The following is a 25,633-nucleotide window of genomic DNA, read 5'->3' on the forward strand; positions in this document are numbered from 1 at the left end:
AGCCCCCACCACCCTTCTCTGGATACGCTCCAGCAGGTCCATGTCTCTCCTTACTGAGGACTCCACATCTGGATGCAGTACTCCAGGTGAGGTCTCACCAGCACAGAGACGAGGGGCAGGGTCATCACCTTCACCCTGCTAGCCACGCTCCTTTTGATGCAGCCCAGGATACAGTTGGATTTCTGGGTTGTGAGGGCACGTTGTTAGCTCATGTCCAGCTTCCCATCCACCAGTAGCCCCAGGTCTTTTTCAGCTTTTTCAGGGCTACACTCATCATTCCCCAGCTTGTATTGTTAGTGGATGTTGCCTTGACCCACGTGCAAGATCTTACATTTGGATTTGTTGAACCTCATTAGGTTCATCTGGGCCCACTGCTCAAGCCTGTTTAAGTCCATTTGGATGGCATCTTTTCCCTCTGGTGCATCTGCACCCTATAGCTTGCCGAGGGAGTAGTCAACCCCACCATCAATGTCACTGATGAAGATATTAAACAGTATCTGTCCCAGCACTGACCCCTGGGGGACACCACTCATCACTGATCTCTATCCAGACATTAAGTCATTGATCACCACTCTCTGGACTTGATCCTGCAACCATGGAACATGGATCCTTCATCTATGGAACAGTCCACCCATCAAATTCATCTCTTTCCAATTTGGAGAGAAGGATGTTGTGGGGTACCATATCAAAGGCTTTACTGAAATCGAGATAGATGACATCAGTGGCTCTTCTGTTGTACACTGATGCAGTGACACCATCATAACAGGCCACCAGGTTGGTCAAGCAGGATTTACTCTTGGTGAAGCCATGCTCGTTCTCCCATATCACCTCCCTGTCTTCTGTGTGCCTTAGCACAGCTTCCAGGAGGATCTGCTCCATTATCTTTCCCAGCACAGAGGTGAGACTGATAGGCTGGTAGTTCCCAGGGTCATTCTTTTTACCCATTTTAAAATTGGGTGTGATGTTACCTTTTTTTCCAGTCACCAAGGACTTCATCTGATTGCCATAACTTTTCAAATATCATTGAGTGTCTTGGCAACTACATCAGCTAATTCCCTCAGGACTCTGAAATGCATCTCATCAGTACCCACAGACTTGTGGATGTTCAAGTTCCTCAAGTGGTCATGAACCTGATCTTTGCTTACAGTGGGATGTTGCTTCTTCAATCCTCTCCTACCAAACCAAACTTCACTCAGGAAGTCATCCTCAGTGCATTCCTGGATTGCCCACAGCTTGCTGTGCTATTTTTTCAGCAGATTTCTGGCTGGTCTATCCCTACAGGATGAGTGCTTGTGATCACAGTGCCTCCTGTAGCTGGAGGTAGAAGGCCTTATCTACAGGCTCTACTTGATCAGGTAGCCTGTAGTAGACACTGATCACAAGGCTCCCTTTGCTGCCTTGCTCTCTAACTGTCACCCATAGCCTTTTGACTTGCTCATGACTATTCTTTAGGGACAGCTCTTTACATTCCATTCCCCTCCTGATAAAGATAGCAACATCCCTTCCCTCCTGTCCCTACTGAACAGCTTGTAGCAGTCAACAGCCACACTCCAGTCATGAGAATCATCCCACCAGGTTTCAGTGACAACTGTATCATAATTTTCTACTAGCAGAGTAGCTTCCAGCCCCCCTGTTTATTAGCCAAGCTGTGTGCACTGGTGTAGAAGCACTTCAGCTGGACAGCTGGTCCTGTCACCTCCTCAAAGGATAACTCCTTAATTCCTTTTAAGTATCTCCCTTGATTTTTCCCATTGCCTTCTCCTACTGCCCCAGCAGTCACTACAGTAGCATAGGATTTTGTATGTGCTGTCGTGTTGCCAGCATCTCTCAAGGCAGTGGGTCTTTCATGGCCCCTGCTAGCACACTGTCCCTCTAATCTAGCATTGCCATTCCACATCTCATCGTGGGAAGGCTCACTATCCCCTCCGTTCCCCTTCAGACCTAGTTTAAAGCCCTCCCAATGAGCTCTGCTAGCTTTTCCCCAAAGGCCCAACTCCCTCTTTGTCTTGTATTAGACAAATCCATTATTGTGATTTAATTTTACATTCATCCTCAGTACTGAAATATTGAATAATAAGTCTGTATGTAAATCTTTTCTGAGGACAAGAAGGGAAATGCAGTTCTTGATGCCTTTATTACAAGAGTCTACACTCTGGTAACAGAGCAAGCCCCTGCAACACTGATAAAATAATATCATATATCAGAACCTTAGGTCATTTTCCTTATGTTGTGAACACACATAAGCACATGTATGCTAAAAATTTGAGAGAAAGATATGTTTCATAGGTTCTGTTCAGGTCAAAGATCCCCTCCAATCACAGAGGAACAATTCTGCTTACTGCGTACAAGAAATTGGAGAAAAATTGGGTATCACATTTCAAAACAAAAACAACTTCAGCAACTACAGCCTTTGGTCTGAAGTTTTTACACTAAGCATCCACAGAAGCGACGGTCTTCTTTGCTAGGTTAATGATTTTCCACTGCATGACAAAATCTTTGGGAAAGTAGAAAGGCATATGTGGTCATTAGAAAGGATGGGAAAGGATCCATGCTGACAGGACCTTCCGGCCCAATGAATCCTAATGACTATAGCAAGCCTGCACAGATACCAGGATTTACTAATACAAATCCAAGGAAAAGATCAGCAATAGTGTTAAAAAAAATATATATATACATTATATATGTATGTATGTATAGTACAGAAGCAATGAAACAATGTTACACTTTTAGGAGCACTTCAGCAAATTAAAGCTAACATATGCATCTTTCACTTCTAAATATGCATTTTGTACTATTACCAAGGCTATTAATATATTTAAATACTTCAACAATTTAGACACCAGTATTTTAATGTACTTACCAATAAAAATTCCAGTCCTCATTTTCTGCCACCTGAATCCAGCCTCTTTTTTCAAAGTTGTTTATTAGAACTGATTTTTCTATGTCAGTTACCCACTTCACTTTTCCTGCCATTATCCCATCAACCTGTTAGTAAAGAACAGAGTTAAGCTGCAAAGTTGAAAACGTGCGGTGAAAAAAACCATCTGGAAAAGCCAAAGAGGAAGAAAAGTGGAGAGCACTTTAACTTAAGTATGAAGGAAGAAGTAAACCAATTTTAAAAACCACAGAAAAGAACATCCTAGGTTCAGACTGAGAGCCTGCATTTATCATCTGGGCAGTTTCAAAAAAAGAAATCTAGTTACAAGGATCTTTCTCCACCCAATTCAAGTTTCATGAATGGGCACACAGCTCAAATCTCTCCTTAAACAAGCCAGTGACAGAAATCATTAGCATAAACTTACAAGGTAATAGTTACTGAAAAACAAACGCAATCATAGAGCACAGAAAGTTTTGTATTTCTAATCAAGACTGATATCACAGAATCATAAGAGTTGGAAGAGACCTCTGGAGATCATCGAGTCCAAACTCTGCTAAAGCAGGTTCTCTAAAGCATCCAAGTGGGTTCTGAATATTTTCAGAAAATGAAAGTCCACAGCCTCTCTGGACAGCCTGTTCCAGTGCTCCATCACCTTCATAGTAAAGAAGCTTTTCTTCACATTCAGACGGAACTTCTGATGTTCCACTTTGTGATCATTGCCCCTTATCCTGTCGCTGGGCACCACTGAAAAGAGCCTGGCCTGATCCATTTGACTCCCATACTTTAGAGATTTATAAGCATTGATAAGAACCTCTCTCAGTTTTCTCTGGGCTAAACATTTCCAGGGCTTTCAGTCTTTCCTAATTTGGGAGATGCTCCAGGCCCCTCATCATCTTCTGGACTCTTTAAGTTTCATGCCTCTTCTGAATGGAGGAGCTCAGAACTGGACAGAATACTCCAGATGTGGCCTCATCAAAGGCAGAGTAGAGAGGAAGGATCACCTCTTGACCTCCAGGCTATGCTCTTTTTAATGTATCCCAGGATGCCATTGGCCTTCTTGACCACAAGGGCACACTGCTGCTCATGACCAACCTGTTATCCACCAGGACACCCAGGTCCTTCTCCACAGAGCTCCTCTCCAGCAGGCAAACATACATACATATAAATGTTTTCTCTGTTTGTTTGGGTGGGAGCATTCACATGGATTACTTCACTCACCAACTATAAACCACAAATACGAGGGCTGCTCTAAAAGTAATGCCTCCTACTTTATGGTGTCAGCCCACAACTTCAGAGAAAAATCTACTGCACGCTCCATGAAGAATCACATTTTGCTATTCTATAGAGCAGAGAACCAAAGTAACATCACCAACTTTTTGTTGTCTCACCGTATCTCACATAGCTATGATTTCTCCTTTCTCTCACTGATGTGAGAGGATATGGTGGTATCATTAAACATTTCAAAGCAGAGTTTCCCAGACCTAAGGTTGAAGTCTTCACAAACTGCATTTCACTTCCTTACCGCTAGGTGTCGCTTTCTACTTTAGATCTTTCACTCGCCCAAGCCAGCCTGTCATCACTGTCAGGTCAGAAGGGGCCTCAGGACTTTCCTAGCCCAGTGCTTGCTCCAAGGAGAGCGAGCTATATGGTCAGAGCTTTATTTAGCCACATTTGGAAAATGCCCACAGACAGAGGCCACACAGCTGGCCTGGATGCCCTTTTTTCACTGCTCAACAGTACTCATGGGGAAAATAGTATTCCATACATTCAGCCTGAACCTCTCATTTTAGCTTATTCCCATTGTTTCCCCATCTTCCCATCCTTCATCGTCACAGTCTGGCTATGTCTCCTCAAAAACCTTCTCACAGTAAGTAAAGGAAGGAAGGCAAGAGCAGCCTCTTCTCCAGGCTAAAGAAGCACAGCTCTCCTAGCTGCTCATTACAGGCCAAGTGCTTTGGCCTCCTTGGCAGCCCTCCTTTGAACTTATTTCAGTGTCACAGAATCATAGAATCAATTAGGTTGGAAAAGGCCTCTAAGATCATCTAACAGTCAACCCATCACCACTATGCTCACTAAATCATGTCCCTCAGTGCCACCACATCTATACATTTCTTGAACACCTCCAGTGATGGGGTGCCCACCACATCCATGGGCAGCCTGTTCCAGTACCTCACTGCTCTTTCAGAGAAAAAGTTTTTCCTAATAGCCAAGTTGAAAATGCCCTGCTGCAACTTAAGTCCATTACTTCTCATTCTATCACAGTTACCTGGGAGAAGAGGCTGAACCCCACTTTGCTACAGAGAGGTCTAGAGAGATATAAAGAGAGATAAGGTCTCCCCTGAGCTTCCTCGTCTCCAGTCTGAACAACTGCAGTTCCCTCAGCCACTCCTCATATGTTCCAGACCCTTCACTGATTTTACTGTACTTCTTTGGCCTCAATGTCTTTCTTGCAGTGAGAAGCCCAAAACAGAACACAACACTTGAGATGCCACCTCACCTTCCAACTTGGTGTCACCTGCAAACTTAGCGAGGGTGCACTCAATCCCCTTGTCCAGATCACCAATAAAGATACTTATTACTTTATCCACATCTGTCTTGTTCAGTTACTTATGTCCACCCTCATGTACTGTGTTACCCTTTCTGTTTGAGAAAAACAGCCAAGTCTAGAAGATGGAAATGCACAACAAAAGAACAAGCCAAGTACCTGCAACTGCTACTTCTCCAAGGGAGAAGCTGAAACTTTTCTGACAGCAGTAATGTGAGCAAATGATAATAGTGGTAAAGTCAGCTCACATAATCAGTTTCAGCATAGCTATTCATTCCTTCTGCAGTTCATTCCACAAATTACTTACAAAATTGCAGCCTAGTGACTTCTCATAGTTATCCTTCACAAAAATACACTACAGAAAAGTGCTGATTCAGAAGCAAATGTCTGAGCCAAAAGCACACTCTTCAGCACATGCATCTCCCCAGTACAAAAGCTGCCATGCAAGGAAGTGGGAGAGAGTGAAGTTTCACCCACATACATCATCTACTTCTCCCTCCATTTCGAATTTTTCATCAAAAAGTCAAACTTCAAAATGCATTAATTACTCATCTTTGCTAATAACATAATTAATACCATTTCTGCAGCTAAGACAGTGAAATGGCATTCAAGGGATCTTCAAGCTTCCAAGCCTGGATGTCGAGATGTACAGTTGCTACAAAGGCGGCACCTCTGCAGTTTCTCTCCTCCTGAGAGCCACAGTCCATTATACAGTGCTCCCACTTCTTCTTGCCTAACCTTAGTCAACAAACGCAACAAGGCAGAGATACTACTGCCTATTAGGCCTTGATTTTGGAGAGATCCAGGCACATCTATTTTCCTTCATCACATTTGTAAACATAAGTTAAAATCAAGCATAAATAGATGGAAAAAAAGAGCATACGCAGACTCGCGATCTTTTTTCTGTACTTATTCAATACTGAATCCCACAAGCTGATGATTTTTCATTGGGCCTTTTAAGATACTACCAAAACAAAAAGAAATGACACACAAGGATTCAGTTGCTTAACCCAAAGCATTCATGAATCAAAGTTTAATGATTTTATGCTATTTAATTACTAAAACCCACATACAAGAAATCATAAAAAATGACAACATATTAACCCATACAAAAAAAAAAATCTTATTTTCTATAGCATTTTAAATACAATTCAATTTTCTACAGGGATCTTCTAACCTGCAAGAAGGTACTCTCAAGAACCTGATGAGAACACCACAGCACAGAGGATTGGAACCAGACGGGCTTTAAGGTCCCTTCCAACCCAGGTCACTCTGTGATTCTATGACAACAAAGCATAGGAGCTAACACAGGAGCTCACCGTCACACAGCTTGGCTCTGTAAGCACAGCGTTAGCGACCACGAGGGACTACAGCACGACAGAGAGCAAACCTGCAAGGGGAACCTCGGGAAATGGCCATCTACCGTCCATCCCACAGCAAAGGTCACAAGCCACAACCTATCGCGATAACGCCAAGAAGAAAGAAGCTCTGCTCTCACCTGCGCCGGCCGCGCCCAACTCCATCACCCCCTCCCCGCCCTTTCCGGCTCCGCTCCCTAGCAACCGAGACGCGCAGGGGGCGGGACTTCCGGAGCGCTGGCGGCAAAGGCGCAGCACTGTTGCTAGGGAGCCGCGCGGCTCCGTGGGGGTCGGCGGCCATCTTGTGTCCTCATCGGGAGGGGCGTGCCGAGCCGAGCCGAGCCGAGCCGAGCCGAGCCGAGCCGAGCCGAGCCGAGCCGAGCCGAGCCGAGCCGAGCCGAGCCGAGCCGAGCCGAGCCGAGCCGAGCCGAGCCGGAGAGGGGCTTGGGGACCTGTCCGAGTTGCAGCCGTTTGAACATTAAAGACTCTCGTTCAAGTTTCCAGAATGCCTAAAAACCCGATCACTTTGATTCCAAAGCTCTAGTCTCTGCCTGAATATCAAATGCTGATTGTCATATAATATAGAATTATCTTTTTATCGGGTTGATGCTGTTGTGAAGGAGTGTCTGAATGTTTCCCTGAAACGACCAACAACTAAACAGTTAAAAATGTGAGAGAGAATTACTGCCTAAAAAGTTACAACATTAGTGCTTGTTTAGAGAATGTGTACAAAAATTCTTTCCAAGATATTATGTTAAAACTCTTACATAAAGTTTACCAATATAATGTGATAGGAGTAGTACAGAACAGTGAGGTATTGCAAAACAGGCTCCAGAGGTCTGAAGGAAAAATAACGGTAAAATAAATTATTCATCCCACAAGACAAATTCGCTATTAAAAAGTAGACCTACCACTCCGTAGCTGAAATAAGCAGTTTGCAACATGCTGGTACTTAGCAAACAACTGATAGTAATCTATATTCTCCAAACAATCTGAGCATAATAAACCTGCTTTATGATTGACTGCATCATCCTAAGGTGATAGGCTCAGTCACAAAGCTGCGACTACAAAGAAACAGTTAAATGCAATAACACAGCAGGAACAAATTTAAGCACCCCCTAGTTTAACTACAGAAGTGGCCACAGAATGCTGTGCACCTTCCTCAGTCACGTGTAGTTGGGAATTTCCTGACACCACAACACTCTGGCTACAGACCGGAGCATAGAGCAGCCTTCACAACCACTCTTTAGTCAAAAAGGTGTATCTGCAGGGATACGAACTGCTCTGAAAAGCCTGAAGGGAGACCGAACCCTGTGCCTTACTGTCAGTGCATGTTTTCTTGTTTCTCATCCATCACACCTCAGGGGAAGGCTGAAAAAGTATCACTTTTTAATCTATTAAATAATTAATTAAGGACAGAAACAGTTGTGTTTTGTTTTTATGGAAGAGTGCTTTAGCTTAACTCAGCAGTTCTTAATCAAAGTTATGGTTCCACGGACCCATTAAAAAAACATACCGTTCCAAGATGCGTTGTTTAACTTCTCTCTGAAAATTACATCAGTGTTATTACATCAGAGCTAATAATAGATGCTCTAGTTTTTAATATTAATGCATCTCCATTTTGTAGCGTTCTTTTTCCAACAAGGGAAGTTGGTGAGAATTTGAGAACAGCTCGCTAACGCTTACTATTACACTATCAGGAAATGCCGTGGCAGCACCAGCATGCTATCTTTGTGGCAGTTCACTCCTACAATGACATTTGCGTAATTTATTTTAAGCATGAGACAACTCAATGACTTAAACAGCGTTACCTATGTATTCAAAATCAAGCTTGGTTTTGAGGTGGGAACAGTTATTGATTTGAAAATGAATACCAAACTGAAATTAAAAAAATGAAAGTAAATAAATAACAAAATGTCAGGAATGCTGAACAGGACCAAGTCTCGATAAGAAGTGATATTACTGAGGTTAATTTCCCTTTTATTGTATTGTACTTTCGAGGCAATTCTCATCTAGTGTATTGCATGCGTGTGTGTGCACACAGCCCTCGGCATGAGCCGGGAGATAAGCAATGCTGTGTGCAGCTCACAGATGAGTAGCCCCGATGTGCAGAGCTTGGAAAACGATGGAAAAACATCCAGCTTACAACGAGGGCTGTAGTGCAGGCAGCATGAAGAAGCAGTTTGCATAAATAATATATCTGCACCTATATATATACATGCACAGAGTTCTCTGCACTTGAAATGTAGCCACAAAGCCTGTGGACACCCACGCTTCAGGCACAGTGGTATCTGTGCCTCCGCTCTACGTTGTTTACCTTCCCCGGCACAGAGATGATATCATGGTATAAACAGAGGGCAAAGTCCGCTCTCAGGCATTATACCCGACAGTCTCCTGTTTGACATGACAATAAAGCGTGGGGCAATAGGGGTTTTCTGGTTCTTTAAAGCACTCCCGATGCAAACTGTGCTCTCTAGTGATGGTGATACCGACTGAATCATTCACCATGCTGTTATCAGCAACGCCAAAGGAAAACATCGCGAGTCCCGTGACCTTACGAAACCTTTAGGGCTCCAGCAGCCGTCCCTCTCTAAGCCCGGCTGGTGCTGTGGCTTCCCGACCCGGGGGCCCCTCGTGCCCCTCGCCGCCCCCTGCTCCTCGCTCCTAGGGACGGTGGGCTGCAGGTGCACCGCTGGTCAAGCAGAACAGGCCTGTGGGGCTCAGGCAAAGCCCTCCCTGTTCAACCACAACTTTTCCCAAATCTCAGCGCTCAGATGACCAAGGGGTCTTTGGTAAAGGGGACTTGGAGGCGTCACCCAGCACCCCCTCCGTTTCCTCGCCGTATTGCCGCCGTTCCTTCAGGCCCCACCCCGGCAGGGCCCCCTCACGGCGTCCCCGACCCGGGGCCGCCCCGAGCCCGTCCGCCGCTCCTCCTCCTCCCGGCGGCGGCCACCCGCGCGGCGGGGCGGGCCGGGGCGGGGCGGCGGGCGGACAATAGGGGCAGGCTGCGGGCGGCGAGCGGTCGGGGCCGGGCTGGGCCGGGTCCCCCTCTCCTGACGCCTGTGTGTGCCCGCGGGGCGGGCGGGCGGCAGCGGCGGCGGTCGCTTTCAGCGCGAGGCGCCGATCGAAGCCGAGACGAGGTGAGCGAAGCCGAAGCCGTGACGGGAGCGGGGCGGCGGGCGGAGGGGCAGCCTGGGAGCACCCTGCCGAGTGATGCGGCGGGTGGCACGCCCGGCTCCTGTCCCTAAGTAGCCGAGGATCGGTGCGTGCGCTCTCGCTCCTGGTGAAGCAGGAAATAAGCGGTCGGAATCAGCCCCGAGCGCGCAGCCCGGAGCAAGCGATCCTGCTTAGAACTCGGAGCGAGTTCCTGCGCGTCCCGCACTGGCGGGAACCAGGCGGGCGGGGGCACCGCGGGGAGCGTCTGCCCGGGCTTTTTCTGACACAAGTACAAAGGTTTTGTGGTGTGTGTGTGTATGTATGAATTTATTTGATCATTTGATGCATGTCAGTTGACTGGGGGAGCTCAGCGGGTATAAGGAAGAAATCCAACAGCGCTTGTTCACCTGATGCCAAACCGCTGTACAGACCTGCTCTCTCTGTCTCTCAAAGTAGAAACGGAAGCGAGTTCCCTGCCCCACCCGGCGGGTCGGTGCTTGTGGCGGTTCCCTAAGGACTGTATGTCTGTAGGTCGCTGTGAGAGCGGGTCCGTCGGCTCGTGACCTGGCGCTGCCTGGGCTTTGGTTGCACAGGTTGCACAGGCAGCTCCCGCAGGCAACCCAGCTGCCCCAGCTGCCCGCGGTCAGCCCCCAGCCATGCCCAAAGCCGCTGCCGTGGCGTAGAAGTCAGCGTGCCGCTTATGAGCGAAGGCTGCACGCCTACAGAAAGCAAATGTACGAGGAACGCCGCTTTTGAAGAATTGCAGTGCTGCTTCAGGGCAAGAGGGCTTGCACACAGAGCACCTTCTTTTGCCTGTCACCTCAGATTTGATCTGTTTAATAAAACACTGTGTGTTTGCTGATGATTGCAACTGTTTTGCGGTGTGTGAATATAGCTAACCTGTGGTAACTTGGTAACTCTTAACATGTGGACTTATAACCAAAATAGTGCAGGTGAACCAGGACTTTAAGTCAAAGTCACTTTATTGCCATGTTTGCAGTACTACCAGCATTTCACCAATACAGGAAGCTCGAGTAACACTGAGAGCAGTGGGTCGGTACAATTCTTTAGATTGCCGTGCGGAACCAAAAAGGCAGCATAAATAATGACTTAAATTTGAGTTCCTTGACTTACCTTGTACATCACCCATTCCTCATCCTTCCAATCCAACTGCAGTAGGTAGGATTTCAGAAGGCACCTGTAGACCACCAGAGGTCACAGGAGGTGCTGAGCTCTCTGACCCCAGGCCCAGAGCTGTGTCCTTGTAGGACAGGACACAGGAACGAGATGCAGCACACGATGCAGAGTGTGCCATGCTGCATGCCATGCTGTGTGGTGCGAAGGGGAGCTGGTGAGGGAACACAGCCACCCACAGCTACACCAAGAGTGCCAGTGTTTTAATGAATTAAATTAGCAATTAAATTAACAATATTGCAAATTCTTCAGCTTGCACAGATGTTAGATTTGAAGTATTCAAATCCTACTGTGTAATTGTTTGTAAGCATTAGCAACATGTGAACTTTTCTGACAACCAGTAGCAATTTTTCTTTTTGCATCACTTGTTTCAAACATACAGAACTAGACAGTTTTTAAGTTTTTAAAATGTGAGCAAAGCAGTATTTTCCATAACCTTATGGCTCGTTCATGTATTAGAACTACACGCATTTTCAGTTACCTTCTACAACATGGCTATGTAATTCAGGTAGCAATTCTAAACAAAATCTTGTATTATCACAAAAGAATCCTGACCTTTTAGTGATACCGAGGAGTGCAAAGGGCAGAAGATGTTTTGAAGAGGATATGTAAATGCTAGGTTAAGTCACAAAACTTCTGCTCTAAAACTTAACTCTTTGTGAACAAATGACACAAAGATGACATCCCTGATATATGTAGTGCTGCCACAGAACAAAAATCTGAGTCTGACAGCAAAAAAAATATTATTTGAAGCAACGGTTATTTTCAGTTTAGTACTAATTCACGTTTCTCTTCAGTATTCCCTCCAGTGTTCTCTGTTCTTCCCATGAAACTTCTTTACAAATAAAAGCAGGACCCTCTAATTTCCCTGAGCGTTTAGAAGCTATTGAAACTTATCTGAGAGCACAGAAAGAATCAGTAGACACTTCAAGGAAAATGATACCTTGCAGGTTTCATCAAATCATGGCTTTTTACTGTGGATATAGCTTTTATCTAATTTTTAGGGCAGAAAACTTTTCTTGTTTTCTATGATCGTATAATGAACGTCCCATGAGGGAGTGGTACTCTCCAAGTGCCCTCATGGACAAATTCTGATGCAAATGCAAAATCTGATGATACATAAAAACTAGATTGAACCAAAGGCAGTGAAAGTCTCCAGACAGATACCATTGAAGTCTTGGCTCAGAATTTCAATCATGGTACCTTCAACAGTCTCAGTGTAGGCTGAAATAGAAAATACATGGGCAAGCTTTCTACTTCAGGTTTCTTCGGTTTAAAGTCTGCTGTATGTTTGTTTTCCTCTAACTACTGAGGTTACAAGACTTGCTTTAGGAATACACCTTTTTGTTTCTAAATAGACTCAAACACTTTCTTCACGTGCTGTTTTGAGGTAGGAGGGCCCGTGTTAAATTCCCAGGGAAGGCATGTTTTGATACTGTGTTTGAGAATGTAAATGAAATAAAACATGAAGTACGGTGTGTATTTCTTAGATTTACAGAAGTATACCTTTAATAGCTGTTTGAGGTAATATTAAGATATGTTTATATATAAACAGTATCCAAGGTCATTGGTGTTAAGCTGATTGAGAATGCAGTATGAGACAAAGAATGAATTTATCTTCGGTCTTTGGTCACTGATTTCAGACTTAATCCAGCTACCTAACCCAGAAAAATGAAGAACGATTACTTAACCTCTCCTCTCTTTTTTTAAAGAGAAGCTAAAGGTGCTGATGGCTACCTTGCAGGGTTGAGGAGGAAAGCCTGCTGAAGCTGTCGTGTCTACATGCGGTTGGTGGCCGATGGCTTCCATCTCTCAGGGGAGGAGAAGTCAACAGCTGAGGCCAACAGCTCCCCCAGCTGCGGCTTCTGGCAGAGGTCATAGGAAACTTAGAGTTTGGAGAATAAACCAAAACCCACTGTGAGCTCTAAAGCATGTATCTCTCCTCACTGTTTCCCCTCCACATGCCCAAATGGAATACTTTCCATTTTCTCTGTAAGGTTAACTAGATCTTCATCTTTTGTTATCTTGTCAAATATTCATCCTTGTAAAGCAGAACAGGGATTTGCATTTGCAACAGTGCAGGTGATGTCATGTTTTCAAATAATTGGTTATGGATTGAAGACATAGATGCAAACAACCAAGTCTCTATTTGTTTTTTGTTTGTTTGTTTTGTTTGTTTTTTCCATTTAAATTTAGTTTGCAGAGGCAGCTGATACAGTCTGAAACAGTTTCAGGTACACTTTGATACCTCAGGGATAAATGGCAAGAGTCTTATCAGGTAGTATTCATTTATATAGGAAGGACTGGGAATTTTGTGCCTGTGCACTGAAATTACGAGGGCTGCTACAAAGTAATACCCCCTATTTTATTATGCCTCCCACAAGATTAGAGGTGGCTGTTGGTGGAATGGTAGTAGAGGCTGAACCTTCCCACCAGTATTCCATTGCATTTTGTTGCTATGTGACAGATGGCAGCGGTCTGAGAAAATGGCGTCTGACATGGAAGTGTGCATGAAGCAAAGGGGTGTCGCTGAATTCCTCCGTGTGGAAAAAATGGCACCCACAGACCTTCACCAACACTTTGTGAATGTTGATGGAGACCAAACAGTGGCTGTGAGCACAGTAAGGCAGTGGGCGGTGTGTTGAAGCAGTGGCAACAGTGACAGTGGGTCGCCTCTGCTGGTGCAAATTTTTATGCGTTGCAATAAGCAGCTCTTGTTCATTGCTGTGAAAATACGTAGCTATTGGTGGTGACTGTGTTGCAAAACAGTGTTGCGTAGCTGAGAATGTGCTCTATCAGTGTGATTGTGCTCTCTGCATCTGTTGTAGTTAAGATGGAAATAAATAGGCTGATCCAAAAGTGATTCCTCCTATGTAGATTATCGACACTAGCTTTCTACTTCCAGAACCATCTTTAAAAACATAGTCAATGTACTTCTAAATAGCTTTGCCAGTAATTTGTGCATAAGGCATATAAAACTGTGTGCATAACAAACACAGTAGTTATGACGATGTAATAAAATATATATATACAATACATAAATTACCATTAATGCATTCAGTGCATTATACTGGGGGGTTATTGTGCTTACCTTCTTAAAAAGTATTACCACAGCAAATCTGATCAAACTGAGTGCAAGAAAACAGTTAGTTTTCCGCAACTCACCTGCCACTATACCTGGGTTAGCAATGTTTTTCAAGCAGAAGATTTTCTGTTCCCTTTTGCTAGGTTAAAAAGAAAAAAAGATAGAAATGGAAAAAAAAAACCTGACTACGCAAAGTAAAGATAGAGTCAAAATCCTTTTTGTATCAAAGATGCTTCATTATTTAATCATAATTGTGTTCAGAAAAAGTCAGTTACCATCATATAATTATGTGTTTAAGGAGCTTTTAAAACTCAGATCTATTCAGAAAAACATTAAGTGTGTATTTAACTTGAAGCACGTTATTCGTTCTGCTGAAGACATTAAGCTCAGCTTTTAGTTTGCTTGGCTAAAGCCTTACAGAAAAGAATGAGCTCTTTGATCTGTTCACTAGGGCTGGAGATGTTCTCTGGTGCTGGTAAGGGTCCTGCTCCTGCTGTGCCTCTCAGATGTGCTGTGAGGATTAGATTAAGGTTACTTGCTATTTAATGATGAATTCTAACTCACGCACACTTAAAACATCCTGGTTTCTCTAAACCAAACTCAACTTGCTTATTCTTCAGGTATACATGAAAGAAAAGAGGAAAGAATGAGAAGGATGGTGGAAGAGTGATACTTGCTGCTTTGTCAGATCAGACAGGGCTGTTGCTCCTCTTGTCCACCTCTGTATGGATCCAACTGGAGAAACAAAACATGTCTGTGGTAATGCAGTTGTCACGTGTGCGTCTATGTATACTCATATATCTAAATCTTAAAGGGATGACAAAAATCAGCAGATGGTCTCAGTTTGGTCCTTAGCTGCCAAGAAGACCAACACTAAGCTTTGCTTTGGAACTAAGGGAGCCATATCTCACACACCTTCAGGAGAGCAGTCCTGTCAGAGCGTCTTTGCCCCAGTGCTTCCAGTTCTGCCCAACATGCAATGAACACCCTCTTAGTGATACCATACATGACTTTGGAGATGAATTGGTGGGCAAAGGCAGCAGCACAGGCTGCAGCTGAATGCTTGGCAGCAGGACCCAGCCACTGCAGCGGTTTCTTTTTTAGCCTGTGGGAGGAAGGTATTATCACAACAGGTGTGAGGTGGCATATGTTGTTCTTTGGGCTTTTGTCATGGTATTGTATGGTTTGTTTACATGTCTGATTTCTGTAGTGCATCGACTTATTATAGGTCTCTTTCACAACTCAGTTTTCATCTCCTACAGATATAGACATTTCCATTGTGTGGCCTTGTGAATGTGAAACTAGCATCTATTCTAGAAATGAAAAAAAAAAAAAAAGAGAGAAAGAAAATACCTTTTTTTAGAGAATTTTTCACAGTGCATGGTTGTGAAGTCTAAGAATAGTTGGTGTACATATGCAATAGACACTTGAGGTTTTATTTCAGTTTTTAAATACATTCCATCCATAGTGTTTGTTTTAGTAAAGGCTACTGATGGCTCTAAGTTTCAAAGACACAGGAGTAACACTTTTCCATTTTTTTGAATCTTCCTCTGGTACCTCAGCCTACAGGAATAGCAGCACTGCATAGCTAGATGTTTGCTCTGTGCATTGGAGTGTATGGGTGGATGGTTTACCTTCTGCAAGGCCAACGATGCATGCTTGGGCTGTTTCTCTATGCCACCTGCTGAGGCTAGCCACTTCCACAGAAATGGCACTCTGGATATCGAAGAGAGTACTTCGGCATTCCTGGCATCCTTCAAACGTTATGCAGCCTTTTCCAGGTCTTCTGTTTGTGGGCTTTCAGGATCCCGTGGAGCTCATGCCCAAGCTTGCTCTGAGGGAGCTGGTAGAGCATGACTTGCCCTGGGTAATGCAGCTCCATAGTGTACATGTTGTGTCAGCCTTGCTCAAAAATGAAGGGAGATGGAGATGTTGAATGGGATCACCTGGTGAGCACCACTACAGTCAGCAGCTCGCTGGACTAGGTGCTTCCCTGGGAAGTGGAAGGGCTGATACTAGTGGAGGGAAATACAGATTTGAACTGAGACGGCTTCACTATATAGTGTGTATGGAGCCTCAGCACACGGTTCAGAGTTAGCATGTTCTCTGGGGAACTGGGGTCTGAAAATGAGGTACAGTGCTGGAAATGCCAAAAGTTCCTCTATAACCCTTTTCTTGACTTTTGCTTGGACTAAGGTAGGACACATAGTGGAAGCATTAAAAACAAAATAGGGAAAGGATACAGTATTTGAAACTACTCATTTTTGTTATTCTTGAAGATGGTCATAAGCCTTTTAACTATCCTTTAACGTATGTTCAGATTCTGACGCTGACATGTAAATAAACAGCTATATGACTAAGGGTGGCATTGTATAAATAAAAGTAAAAATATATGATTATAGCCCGTACAGTGTATGTTAATGTCTACTGAACACAAGATAATCCTTAGATTTTTTTCTTTTGTCACATTAGATGTCAGTAAATGAAGTCTTTGCTTTTGCAGTGATTTGCTTTTGCAGTGATATACTTTCATTTAGTTAGTACCAACTTTCTGCTAAGTTACGGAAGTGCATTTACGTATGCAATAATACATACACTGTAATATTTGATAACTTTGCTTTATGGAAAATGTAGAGTTCTAAATACTGAAAGAAGATTAAGGATTTCTTGGTGCATAACGGCCTCAAACTTGACCTGAATGTAAGACATGAAGAACAGAGTTTACAGGATTGCGTAGAGCTGGCAAACAAGTCCACTACAAGCAGCGTTATGACAGATAGTCTTCGCTTGGTTGAGCTCCATCTCTGAGAATATTTTACACAGATGTTATTCTGCAGAGTGTGCTTAAAAGGACAAAGGAGCACAGCCGGGGGGAAATCCCATTTATTGTTTTCTAGGATTACTCCATCAGCAAAAGGAGCTAGCTCAGTGATGATGTAGCTGGGAAGCAGAGGGGATAAAGCAGCAGGCCAGGGTCACACCAGATAAAAATGCACATCCAGAGGGCTGTCACTGAAGTCACTCATCGGGCACCCTGAAGGCAGCAGGTGGAGCAGAGCTCACCAGCAAAGTGCAGAAGCAAACATCCCCAGGCTGGAGAAGAGCTGGCTGTTCCAGTCTGTGCATGCGGATGTAAATAGCCCCAGTGCACAGCTCTGATGTCACCAGGCTCGGTAAGCCCAATAAAAACATTTCCAAAGGCTACAGAAACGCCAGCTCTGCCCTGAGCTTTGCTTGTGAACTCAGCCTCTGCGGTGCTTTCAGGAAGGCCTTATCAGGGGATGGGAAATGCTGGAGATGGCCCACTTGGGCTGAAACCCAGTGAGTTCTGTTGCTTATTTTGCTAGAACAGGAGCAGCCAAGCAGCCGCTCCTAGTCTGTGTGCGGATGCTGGCTGCCTGGTAGTGAATTGCCTTCTGATGGGCTGAAGTGGGATAATGCTAGGCAGCTCACTGCCAGTAGCATGGGATCATGTCTTGCACTAACTGAAACCAGTGGGAGCTATAGTTAGCTACGCCAGCTATGTTTATCTGTATTTTCAAATTTCTGGGCTGTTTTGACCCATTATGAGGAGGCTGCCTACTCGAATCTTTGTTGGTACATCTGTTGGCTCACTGAAAGTTTCCTTTGCGGGCTCTCAGAATAGCTCTTACCTCAGTGCACTGCAGGCCCAGCAGGGGTGGCCACGCACACCGAACCGCGTCCGCCTAAACCCAACCTCGCGTTCCCAGACATCATGGGACTGACGCTGGCCCTTCTTTGCAGAGCACCATGTCCCAGGCACGGCGGAGCCCCAGGCGTGTCCTTCTCTCCAGATACCCCGACGGAGCGCCAGAGGAGCAGACGTACGGCAGCCTCCTGGCAGCGCCAGACACTGCAGAGCAAATGGAACTCAATATCAGGTATCACGTCGCAAGAATGCTGCTTCTGTCCTCCCCACCCGCATCCGAGCCCCCTGACCTTCACAAGGCTCCTGGTTAAGCCCAGGAATCACAGTGGGTGATATTGAAAGTTGATGCAAGTGGAGATAACCTGTAGTGCTCAGCACTGACGGCACAAGATTATGCTGCATTAAATGTCTGTAACTTTCTATGCTGTCCAGGGACGCAGATGTGGCTCTTCATTAGAGGCCCACCTGTTAGAACAAGCAGCTGAGGAGGCTGCTTTTACGTAATTCTCCAGGCGCCTCTCACAACAAACTGATAATGCTATACTCCTTTGTTCTTTCTTTTTTCTTTTTTTCTTTTTAAATTTCACACATACATTTTTCCAGTTCAGGGATCGGAGGCTGTTTTTTGCAAGATCTGTGAAAATTCCTTTCTGTGTTGATTTATTTTTTTGTTTAACCAACCAAACCAACCTTAAGTTCATCTAAGTGGATCCATAGAATTTGACTTGTAAGCCCACTTTTTGTGCAGCATAAGTGGACCTCAGCAGAAATACGAGTTCAAATAAAAACACGTAGTCATAATTATTTTTACTTAAAACAAAAAGCATGCACGCTTAAGAGAACCTATACTTATTTCATTGGAAATTTTCATCAGAGTGCATACAGTTTCATAGAGTGCAAACAGTTTGGGGATGCACACAAATTCCTGACCTTTCATGCTGGACAGCAGCTGCAGCACAGGGACCCGCCTGCCGTGGAGCTCCCCACAGATGCTGTTTCGGTTGGCTCATATTCCAGCATCACTCGCTAGCTGGAGAACTGCTCTGTGCCATGGCGAGCGCTGAAGTGAATCTGTTGGACAAAAGAAGTAATTGGTTATGTAATGTGAGGTGTTTTGAGACATCTGAAGTGAAAGCTTTGTGAAATATTTTGACTGTGGAAAAAAAATCCTAGAAACAATTCTGTTGCATATTGTAAAATATATGTATCATGTCTGGGTCCATCCGCGGTTCGAAGTTCAAGAGAAGACTTGATCGTGGAGTGAAGGATATCAAAGGACAGTCCACTTGTAGAGTAGTCACAACCATATGTCTCAATCATGTGATATGAAAAAAATCTCTGGATGGCATTAAGCATGCCTGTAGATCTCAGGTTTAACTCTTGCACGTGATCAGGTGGAAGAAGAGTTGGCTGGCCATCAGGACAGGCAGAAGGAAATAGATACCATGGCTTTTCAAAAGTATCAAATGAAAAACCAGTTGAAAACATCATAGCACTTGTGTGTATAAATACAGACTTAAGGTGTCTGATCAAACAACTGATAAATAATAAAAAAGTTATAGCATTTAGCATTTACATCCCTAGCTTAGCCGATCCATTGGGAAAAGAACTGTGCCCAGCACTTGCAGAGTAACTTTTGAAGAAGTGACATTGCTGCGTGTTCCTTTAACACTGGTACCTCAATGCCTTCCAGCTCAGCTATCCAGGTTGGCCATCAGCTGGCACTGATTGGGGATGAATTTAACAGAGCCTACAGCAGGAAGATTGAAGACGCACTGCTTCACTTGGCACGCAGGTGAGTTACCTTGCTGACGCCATCTGTCTCTGAATGCTTCCAAAAAAATTATGTCAGATAGATAAATAATAATGTTTCTGCATCCAAAGTTTAAACAAACAAACATAAACATTGCCATCATTGCTGTTTCATACAGAATCTAAAAAAGAAACCAGATACTGAATCTTATTTTACAAACAAGAATCTTTTAATGTAAATTGTTTCCACAGACTATAACCATTTACAGTCAAAAGAGTTAACTGGTTTCTTGGTGCTTAAAATTCCACAGTAGCACCATAGTTTTCCTTGGCTAGACAGCATCTTTAAGCACAGCAAAGTGAGGAGAGGCCCAGCAAGTGCAGTGCTTCAGGGATTAACGTGTTACTGCATGTCAAACAAGCCATCATCGCACATACAATAAAACATGGCTCAACTCGTTTGCACTGCCTTTTATCTGCTGAGGGCTGGCAGGGTTGTCATGCATAGTTATCAACTGCAGATTAACTGCAGAAGCACAGTAATTAACATAGTAATGTCCCAGTTTGAAACAAAGAGTTGGTTATTGCAGACTTGAAGAGAATAAAGCCCAATCATAGCTATGTTCCTGAACGCAGCCTCAGTCACCTTGACCTGGCCTGCTGTGCATTGCTTTGCATCACAGTGGTGAATAGTCCTAAATTCAGATTGTCTGTTTAGCTTTTAAAATGCTGCTGAGTTGGCAGGTCTTCTTCCTAAAAGTTTAGAGAAATGGCCTCAAGTTGCTTGGATTGATTGAATGATTGGAAGAGGCTGCCCAGGGAAATGATGGAGTCACAGTCCCTGGAGGTGTTCAAGAAACATGTAGATATGGCAGTGAGGGATGTGGTTTAGTGGATGTGGTGGTGGTGGGTTGATGGTTGGGATCTTAGAGATTTTTTCCAGCCTTAATGATTCTATGAAATACACATGTATAGGATACTCTTTAGACTTCCAAGAAAGAACATATATATTTTGGGCTTCTTTTTGTAGTTTTCTACACTTCGGCATTTTGTTTGGTAATTCTTAGAATAAAACTACTATTGTCTCCGTGGTTTTTTTTTTTCTCTTTCTGTTTGTGGTGTTTTCTAAATCATCAGGGTTGCTATCAGTGTTTTCCAGACATGGAATATTATTAGAAGTGTTACAAGAAGCTTTGGAAACTTTTTGAACAATAACTGGACAAAAAGGATCGCTGACTATGGAAGCTGGGTATGGACTCTCCCTTTTCTCCCACCTTTGTGCTCAGACACTCCTAAATGCCAAGGAGTAAAGCCTATTGGGTGACTCTGGGCTTGGGTTTATTCCTTAATTTGCTGATACATCTCCTGCCAAATGTCTTGTTCACAAACAAGAGTGAGCTAAATGCCTGCAAACACTCAAACAGGTGCCGAAGTGTCCCTGACATCACTGGGGCTCCATGCAGACAGGAGCCTCCCTGCTATAAAAAGCTGTGAGGGTACATTCTGGATTAGATAGATAGGCCTGTTATAATCTGTGTTGTATTATGTTTTGGAGAAGAGATGAGGACCTTTTAGAGTTTGGGTAAGGCAGATGAGACTTGACCCCATTGCTTGTTCCTGCAGAGGAAGGGGCGATGCTGTCAGTTCAGCTCTCCCCTTGCCCTCGCTTTCCTGCACCAGCTCTTTGCTCCCTGTTGTTCCTAATGGCCTCCCCTTTTCTCCTGCAGGTTTGCCGGCTTCCCTTCAGGTGTGTCTGCCAGAAGCTGGTGCCTGCAGCTCTGCTCGCTGTCGCATTTTGGTGGGCCATAAGCTATGGACTGCAGAATTAACACAGAATTACCATAGGAGGTCATTGCTGGACTCTGACCAATATAATTAACACCCAGGTGGTGGCAGCTGGTTTGTTTTTCAAATTTACACTGATAAAAATCTCTTTTATATTTAAAACCTAGGCTAGTGCTGGGTCACTGCTGTTTGATAACTTTTTTAAGAAGAAAAATGTTTAAAATTATGAGGTTGTTGCTGGATAACTGCCTGACTTGCTAGTTTTGAAGTGTGAGGCCAGGTTACAAAGTCCATTTCTGTCCTTTTTTCATTTGTTTTAATGCAATGTAAAGCATCTATTTCATATCATGGAGTTTCTTGAAAAGATTCCAGCTGTGGGGGGAGACAGAAGGCATGCTGGTCATCCTTAAAACTTAAACACTGTAAAAGCAATAACAGAGATAAAAACCATGATACTTTTCTAAAATTAAATTGTTGCTTCACATGTTCTGCAGTGTCATCTACATTATTTTCCAAGACTGTGCTGTGACACGTTAATGACAGAACTCCTTATCTAGTTAGTTTATCTAACACTACAGGACATGCTTTAGTTGACTGTGCAATAAAATAAGCACACGGAATTACGTTTTGTTGGAAGAAGAGCTGTTCAGATGGTACGCTAACAATCACACTGGTTGGACTGGCACTCAAGTGCAGCCCAACTCAACCCATTACTTTTCCAGTATGTTTCAAAAATGTAATGACAGGTCTTACATTCTTCTACTTTACGAAGTAAAATCCTGAGTTGTCCAGGAAAACAAGTTTGATTGAATTTGAGAAGGGCCTTGGTTTTGCGTTTGGATGACTCATCTTCTTAGAAGCCATGTGGCTAGCGGGAAACTGCCGACTGGAGAGAACTTGCAAAATGGCGGCGGGGGCAGATGTCAGCCTCAGCAACTCCGTGTGGCAGACGGACACGGCCGCCTTCATCTCAAGGGCAAACCACAACCACCCCATATTACCCTGCCTACCTACGTGCTGCTTTTCACTGCACGCAGATGCAGACAGAGAGAAAATGAAAGCGCGTCTCTGTGGTTTGGGCATTCCCCTTACAAGAGGGGTTACCTGCTTCCTGTCTTGTCAGGTGACCGCCGCTGCTGCTAAGGCACTTCCGCAACGGGGAGGTGTGGTTCTTAGTGGCCTTGTCTGAGAGGTTGGAGCTTCCAATTTGAGCCCCAGCTTTAAGTCAGACAAGGGATTGAAGCATTCTCTTCCTCCTAAAAGTAAATCCCAACCCAGAACAGTTTCAGAGGATTGAGGAGTGTGTTTCTGCTCCCGTGTGAGCAGTACCAAATCCCACTCTGCTCATGGATTTCCACCTCACACAACTTTTCAGCAGGAAAGAAAGAGAAAAAAAAAAGGTCAAACTAGAATCTTTTGTCCAACGTTTTGTTGTAAGACTTTTAAATATGACTTGACTTGAAATGCAGAGCAAAATAAAAAAACAACCAACCAAGGTACTTCAAGGGCGATGGGCCCAGTATAGCTCTAAGCATTCAAGCAGCAGCACATACACTGGAGCCTCTCCAAAAATATGTCTCCTTTCTGTCACTGTGCCCCAGGCTGATCTGCCTTTCAGCAGCAGGCACGCTGGGTACCTTCCAGCAAAGCACACAGGACGTGATTGGAACCATGGTCTGATCCAGGCCAGAAGGTGGCAAACAATTGTTCACGTAGCCAAAAACCAGGCCAAAATGTCATCAGTGAATTGGCTGTTCTGTTTAATTCCATATCAGAGGTATAACAGAAAATATTTTACGGTCATTATCTAGTGAAGGGTAAAAATTCCCATCAGGAGAGTCTAACAAACCACTTCAGCAAGGTAACAAATGTACCAAGTGCCATAATGCAATTCTTCCTGGCTGAGTCACTTCAACAGTGCAAAACAACTTTTTGTATTTATATGTATATATCTAAATAATCTCTACGCACTGGGAAGCAGTTACGTACAGGAGGCTGCTGCTCTGTCACTGCCATCTGACTGCTGCCAGGGATGACTGCAGCTTTTCACTCCTGGGGTCTGCAGTATTTTAACACTCTGAACCCCAGAGGAAGTACAGCATCTTGTATGGATGGAACAAAACACAGCACTGGAGAGCAGGAAACATAACCACACTGACACAAGGGAAACACAGTGCAGACAGACCCTGCACCAAGCATCAGCAGGGATGCTCAATGAGCAGGAATGGCTAGGCTGCCTTACATGTGGCATCCTGCTTATGGCTCTGCACCGTGACTCAGGAGACCCACGTTTCATTATTTTCTTTTTTAAACAGCACACTTCCTCATGTGACAGTTTATGGCATTTAACTTTTTTTCCACATCCTGTTTCTGCTCGCTCCTAGGTGCAGGAGCTGCACTGGCTTTTCACATCATAAAACTTTCAGCCTCCAGAAGAAGGGGTAGATCAGCAAGCACATCGAAAGAATGTCAGTAACAGCAATGAGAGCTAAGGACCCTTTGCCAGCTCATGCACCATCCTCCACCTTGTGCAGATGGGTTTTAGGACACGAGATGCCCTCTTGCTCCTTTATAGTTATGCACAGTGCGACTTTGTATCACCAGGCACTGCCTGAAGATACTGAGGCATTTCCAGCACACTCAGCTTGTATGAACCATACCATCAACACCAGGGTATGCTGCTGTGTGTGAAAGTGCATGAAGAAAAGCAAAGCTGTGCAGTTGCAACAGCTGCTTCTGCCCCCAGTTAAACAGGGCTGATGAGAGCATGATGCTCCCAGGGTCCAGGTGTCGCTTCAGCATTCTGCATCTCGTGGTGGCAGAAGGTCACTGAACACTCTGCCCCATACCTGCAGACAGAGGCTTCTATCTTTTGAGTTTCTCCCAAAGAACTTTTATTCCATGCAAAGTGTGTGGTAAAGTGAAGTGAGTGAAAAAACACTGCTGGTTATATGAATATAAATACAAACACACAAACATATATACACAGATATATGGCAAGAATGGGATAAATAGAACACTGGTCTTGAAAATTACCCCCATCATGTTATTTAAAAAAAGTTTGGAAACCATAATGCACTATACTAAAAACCAACTTAGTGCCACCAGTATGTCATATTGAGTTCCAACTATTACACAAGCTGCTTTGGGTCTTACAAGATGGAGTCAGACACTTTGAACACAGCTCACTGTTAGGTGTTTAGGAACAAGAATGTGATTTAGCTGAAATATTCCAACCACCTAGTGCTGAATTTGCCATGCTTCACTGACTAATTAAGACATTCCCTCTGACTCAAGACTTCACTGAAATCACTTTTGTTCCAGTAACCCTGACATTTGGCAGCCTACAATAGCCCAACAACAAAGCTGACAATCCTGCATTCTGCTGATAGGTAATGTTGACACGTGCCAAACTGGGATTTGTGCAGACAGGTGAGGTTGCTGCCCACCTCAGCTCACAGAACTGTTCAGCAATGCCCCACTGATTGACCACAGCCGAGGACAGAGTGTTTCAGAATCACGAACTAATGAAGTGATTCGTACTGTAACTGAAATTTATTCTGCAATTCCTAATCCAATAATGAAGATGTGTATGGTCATTTCAGCACTATCCTATTGACTTTTCTTATGTTTCTTCTAAATGCTATACTAACAAAATTCCCAAACTAAAAAGACAGGAAGGTCAAGCCAAAGCTACTGCTCAGCAGCATACCCACAACACAGCCTTTGCCTGCACTTTTGTACACAATCCCACAACAAATGGCTGCTCTCTGATTTTCTTTAGAGCTTTAAGGACCCTTTGCAGGCAAACAGCAAAGACTTTCTGAGCATTCTGTGTGTAATTGCCACAAGTCCCAGAACTGCATAAGGAGCTTGTACCCTGCTGGTGAACCAGTGGTTGGCCAGCATTGCACTACACACAGCCACAATGCAGCAGCACCTCCCGACTCTGAGCCTTGCCAAGGCTTTCTTTTCCTTACTTTCCTCCTTCCAAGGTAACCTAGCACTGGTGTGACAATGAGCAGCTACATGTCTCCTTCCATGTGGGGACTACCTGTCAGTAATCACATGCTGTGAAGCATCCAAAATAACAAGAAAAGTTCTACGGTTTACCGATAGCTTAAACCTTAGGAAAATCATATCCTTTCTGAAAACAAACAAACAAACAAACAAAAAAACAAAATACCAACCCAAATCCACATACTTTGCC

At 44.2% G+C, this 25,633-nt stretch overlaps 2 protein-coding genes across 6 annotated transcripts in view; one reads left to right on the top strand and one right to left on the bottom strand.

Annotated features, from left to right (window-relative positions):
* The window catches only part of TTLL1 (TTL family tubulin polyglutamylase complex subunit L1), a 27,143-nt gene extending 19,030 nt beyond the window's left edge, over window positions 1–8,113 (bottom strand). Inside the window, exons 1-2 of one of the 4 annotated variants that reach the window (XM_085232418.1) lie at window positions 6,922–8,113; window positions 2,861–2,985 (exon numbers count right to left, since the gene is read on the bottom strand). In XM_085232418.1, the coding sequence (XP_085088544.1) occupies window positions 2,861–2,973 (113 nt within the window). In that variant the 5' untranslated portion in view covers window positions 2,974–2,985; window positions 6,922–8,113. The other 3 variants (XM_085232419.1, XM_085232417.1, XM_085232423.1) reach the window with 3 other exon arrangements.
* A 1,069-nt stretch (window positions 8,114–9,182) lies between these two features.
* On the top strand, window positions 9,183–21,909 carry LOC146545392 (uncharacterized). Of its 2 annotated transcripts, XM_085232432.1 has the most exons (5): window positions 9,700–9,921; window positions 17,982–18,118; window positions 19,580–19,681; window positions 20,776–20,887; window positions 21,366–21,909. In XM_085232432.1, the coding sequence occupies exons 2-5, from the start codon at window positions 17,988–17,990 to the stop codon at window positions 21,465–21,467; spliced, it is 447 nt and encodes a 148-aa protein (XP_085088558.1). In that variant the 5' UTR covers window positions 9,700–9,921; window positions 17,982–17,987; the 3' UTR covers window positions 21,468–21,909. The 2 variants fall into 2 exon arrangements, with proteins under 2 accessions (XP_085088566.1, XP_085088558.1); XM_085232440.1 differs by lacking the exons at window positions 17,982–18,118; window positions 19,580–19,681; window positions 20,776–20,887; window positions 21,366–21,909 and adding an exon at window positions 10,469–10,799 and having other exon boundaries at window positions 9,183–9,921.
* The last annotated feature ends 3,724 nt before the right edge of the window (window positions 21,910–25,633 follow it).

Source organism: Meleagris gallopavo, chromosome 1, assembly GCF_905368555.1.
Source record: "Meleagris gallopavo chromosome 1, MGAL_WU_HG_1.1, whole genome shotgun sequence".
Lineage (NCBI taxonomy): Eukaryota > Metazoa > Chordata > Aves > Galliformes > Phasianidae > Meleagris > Meleagris gallopavo.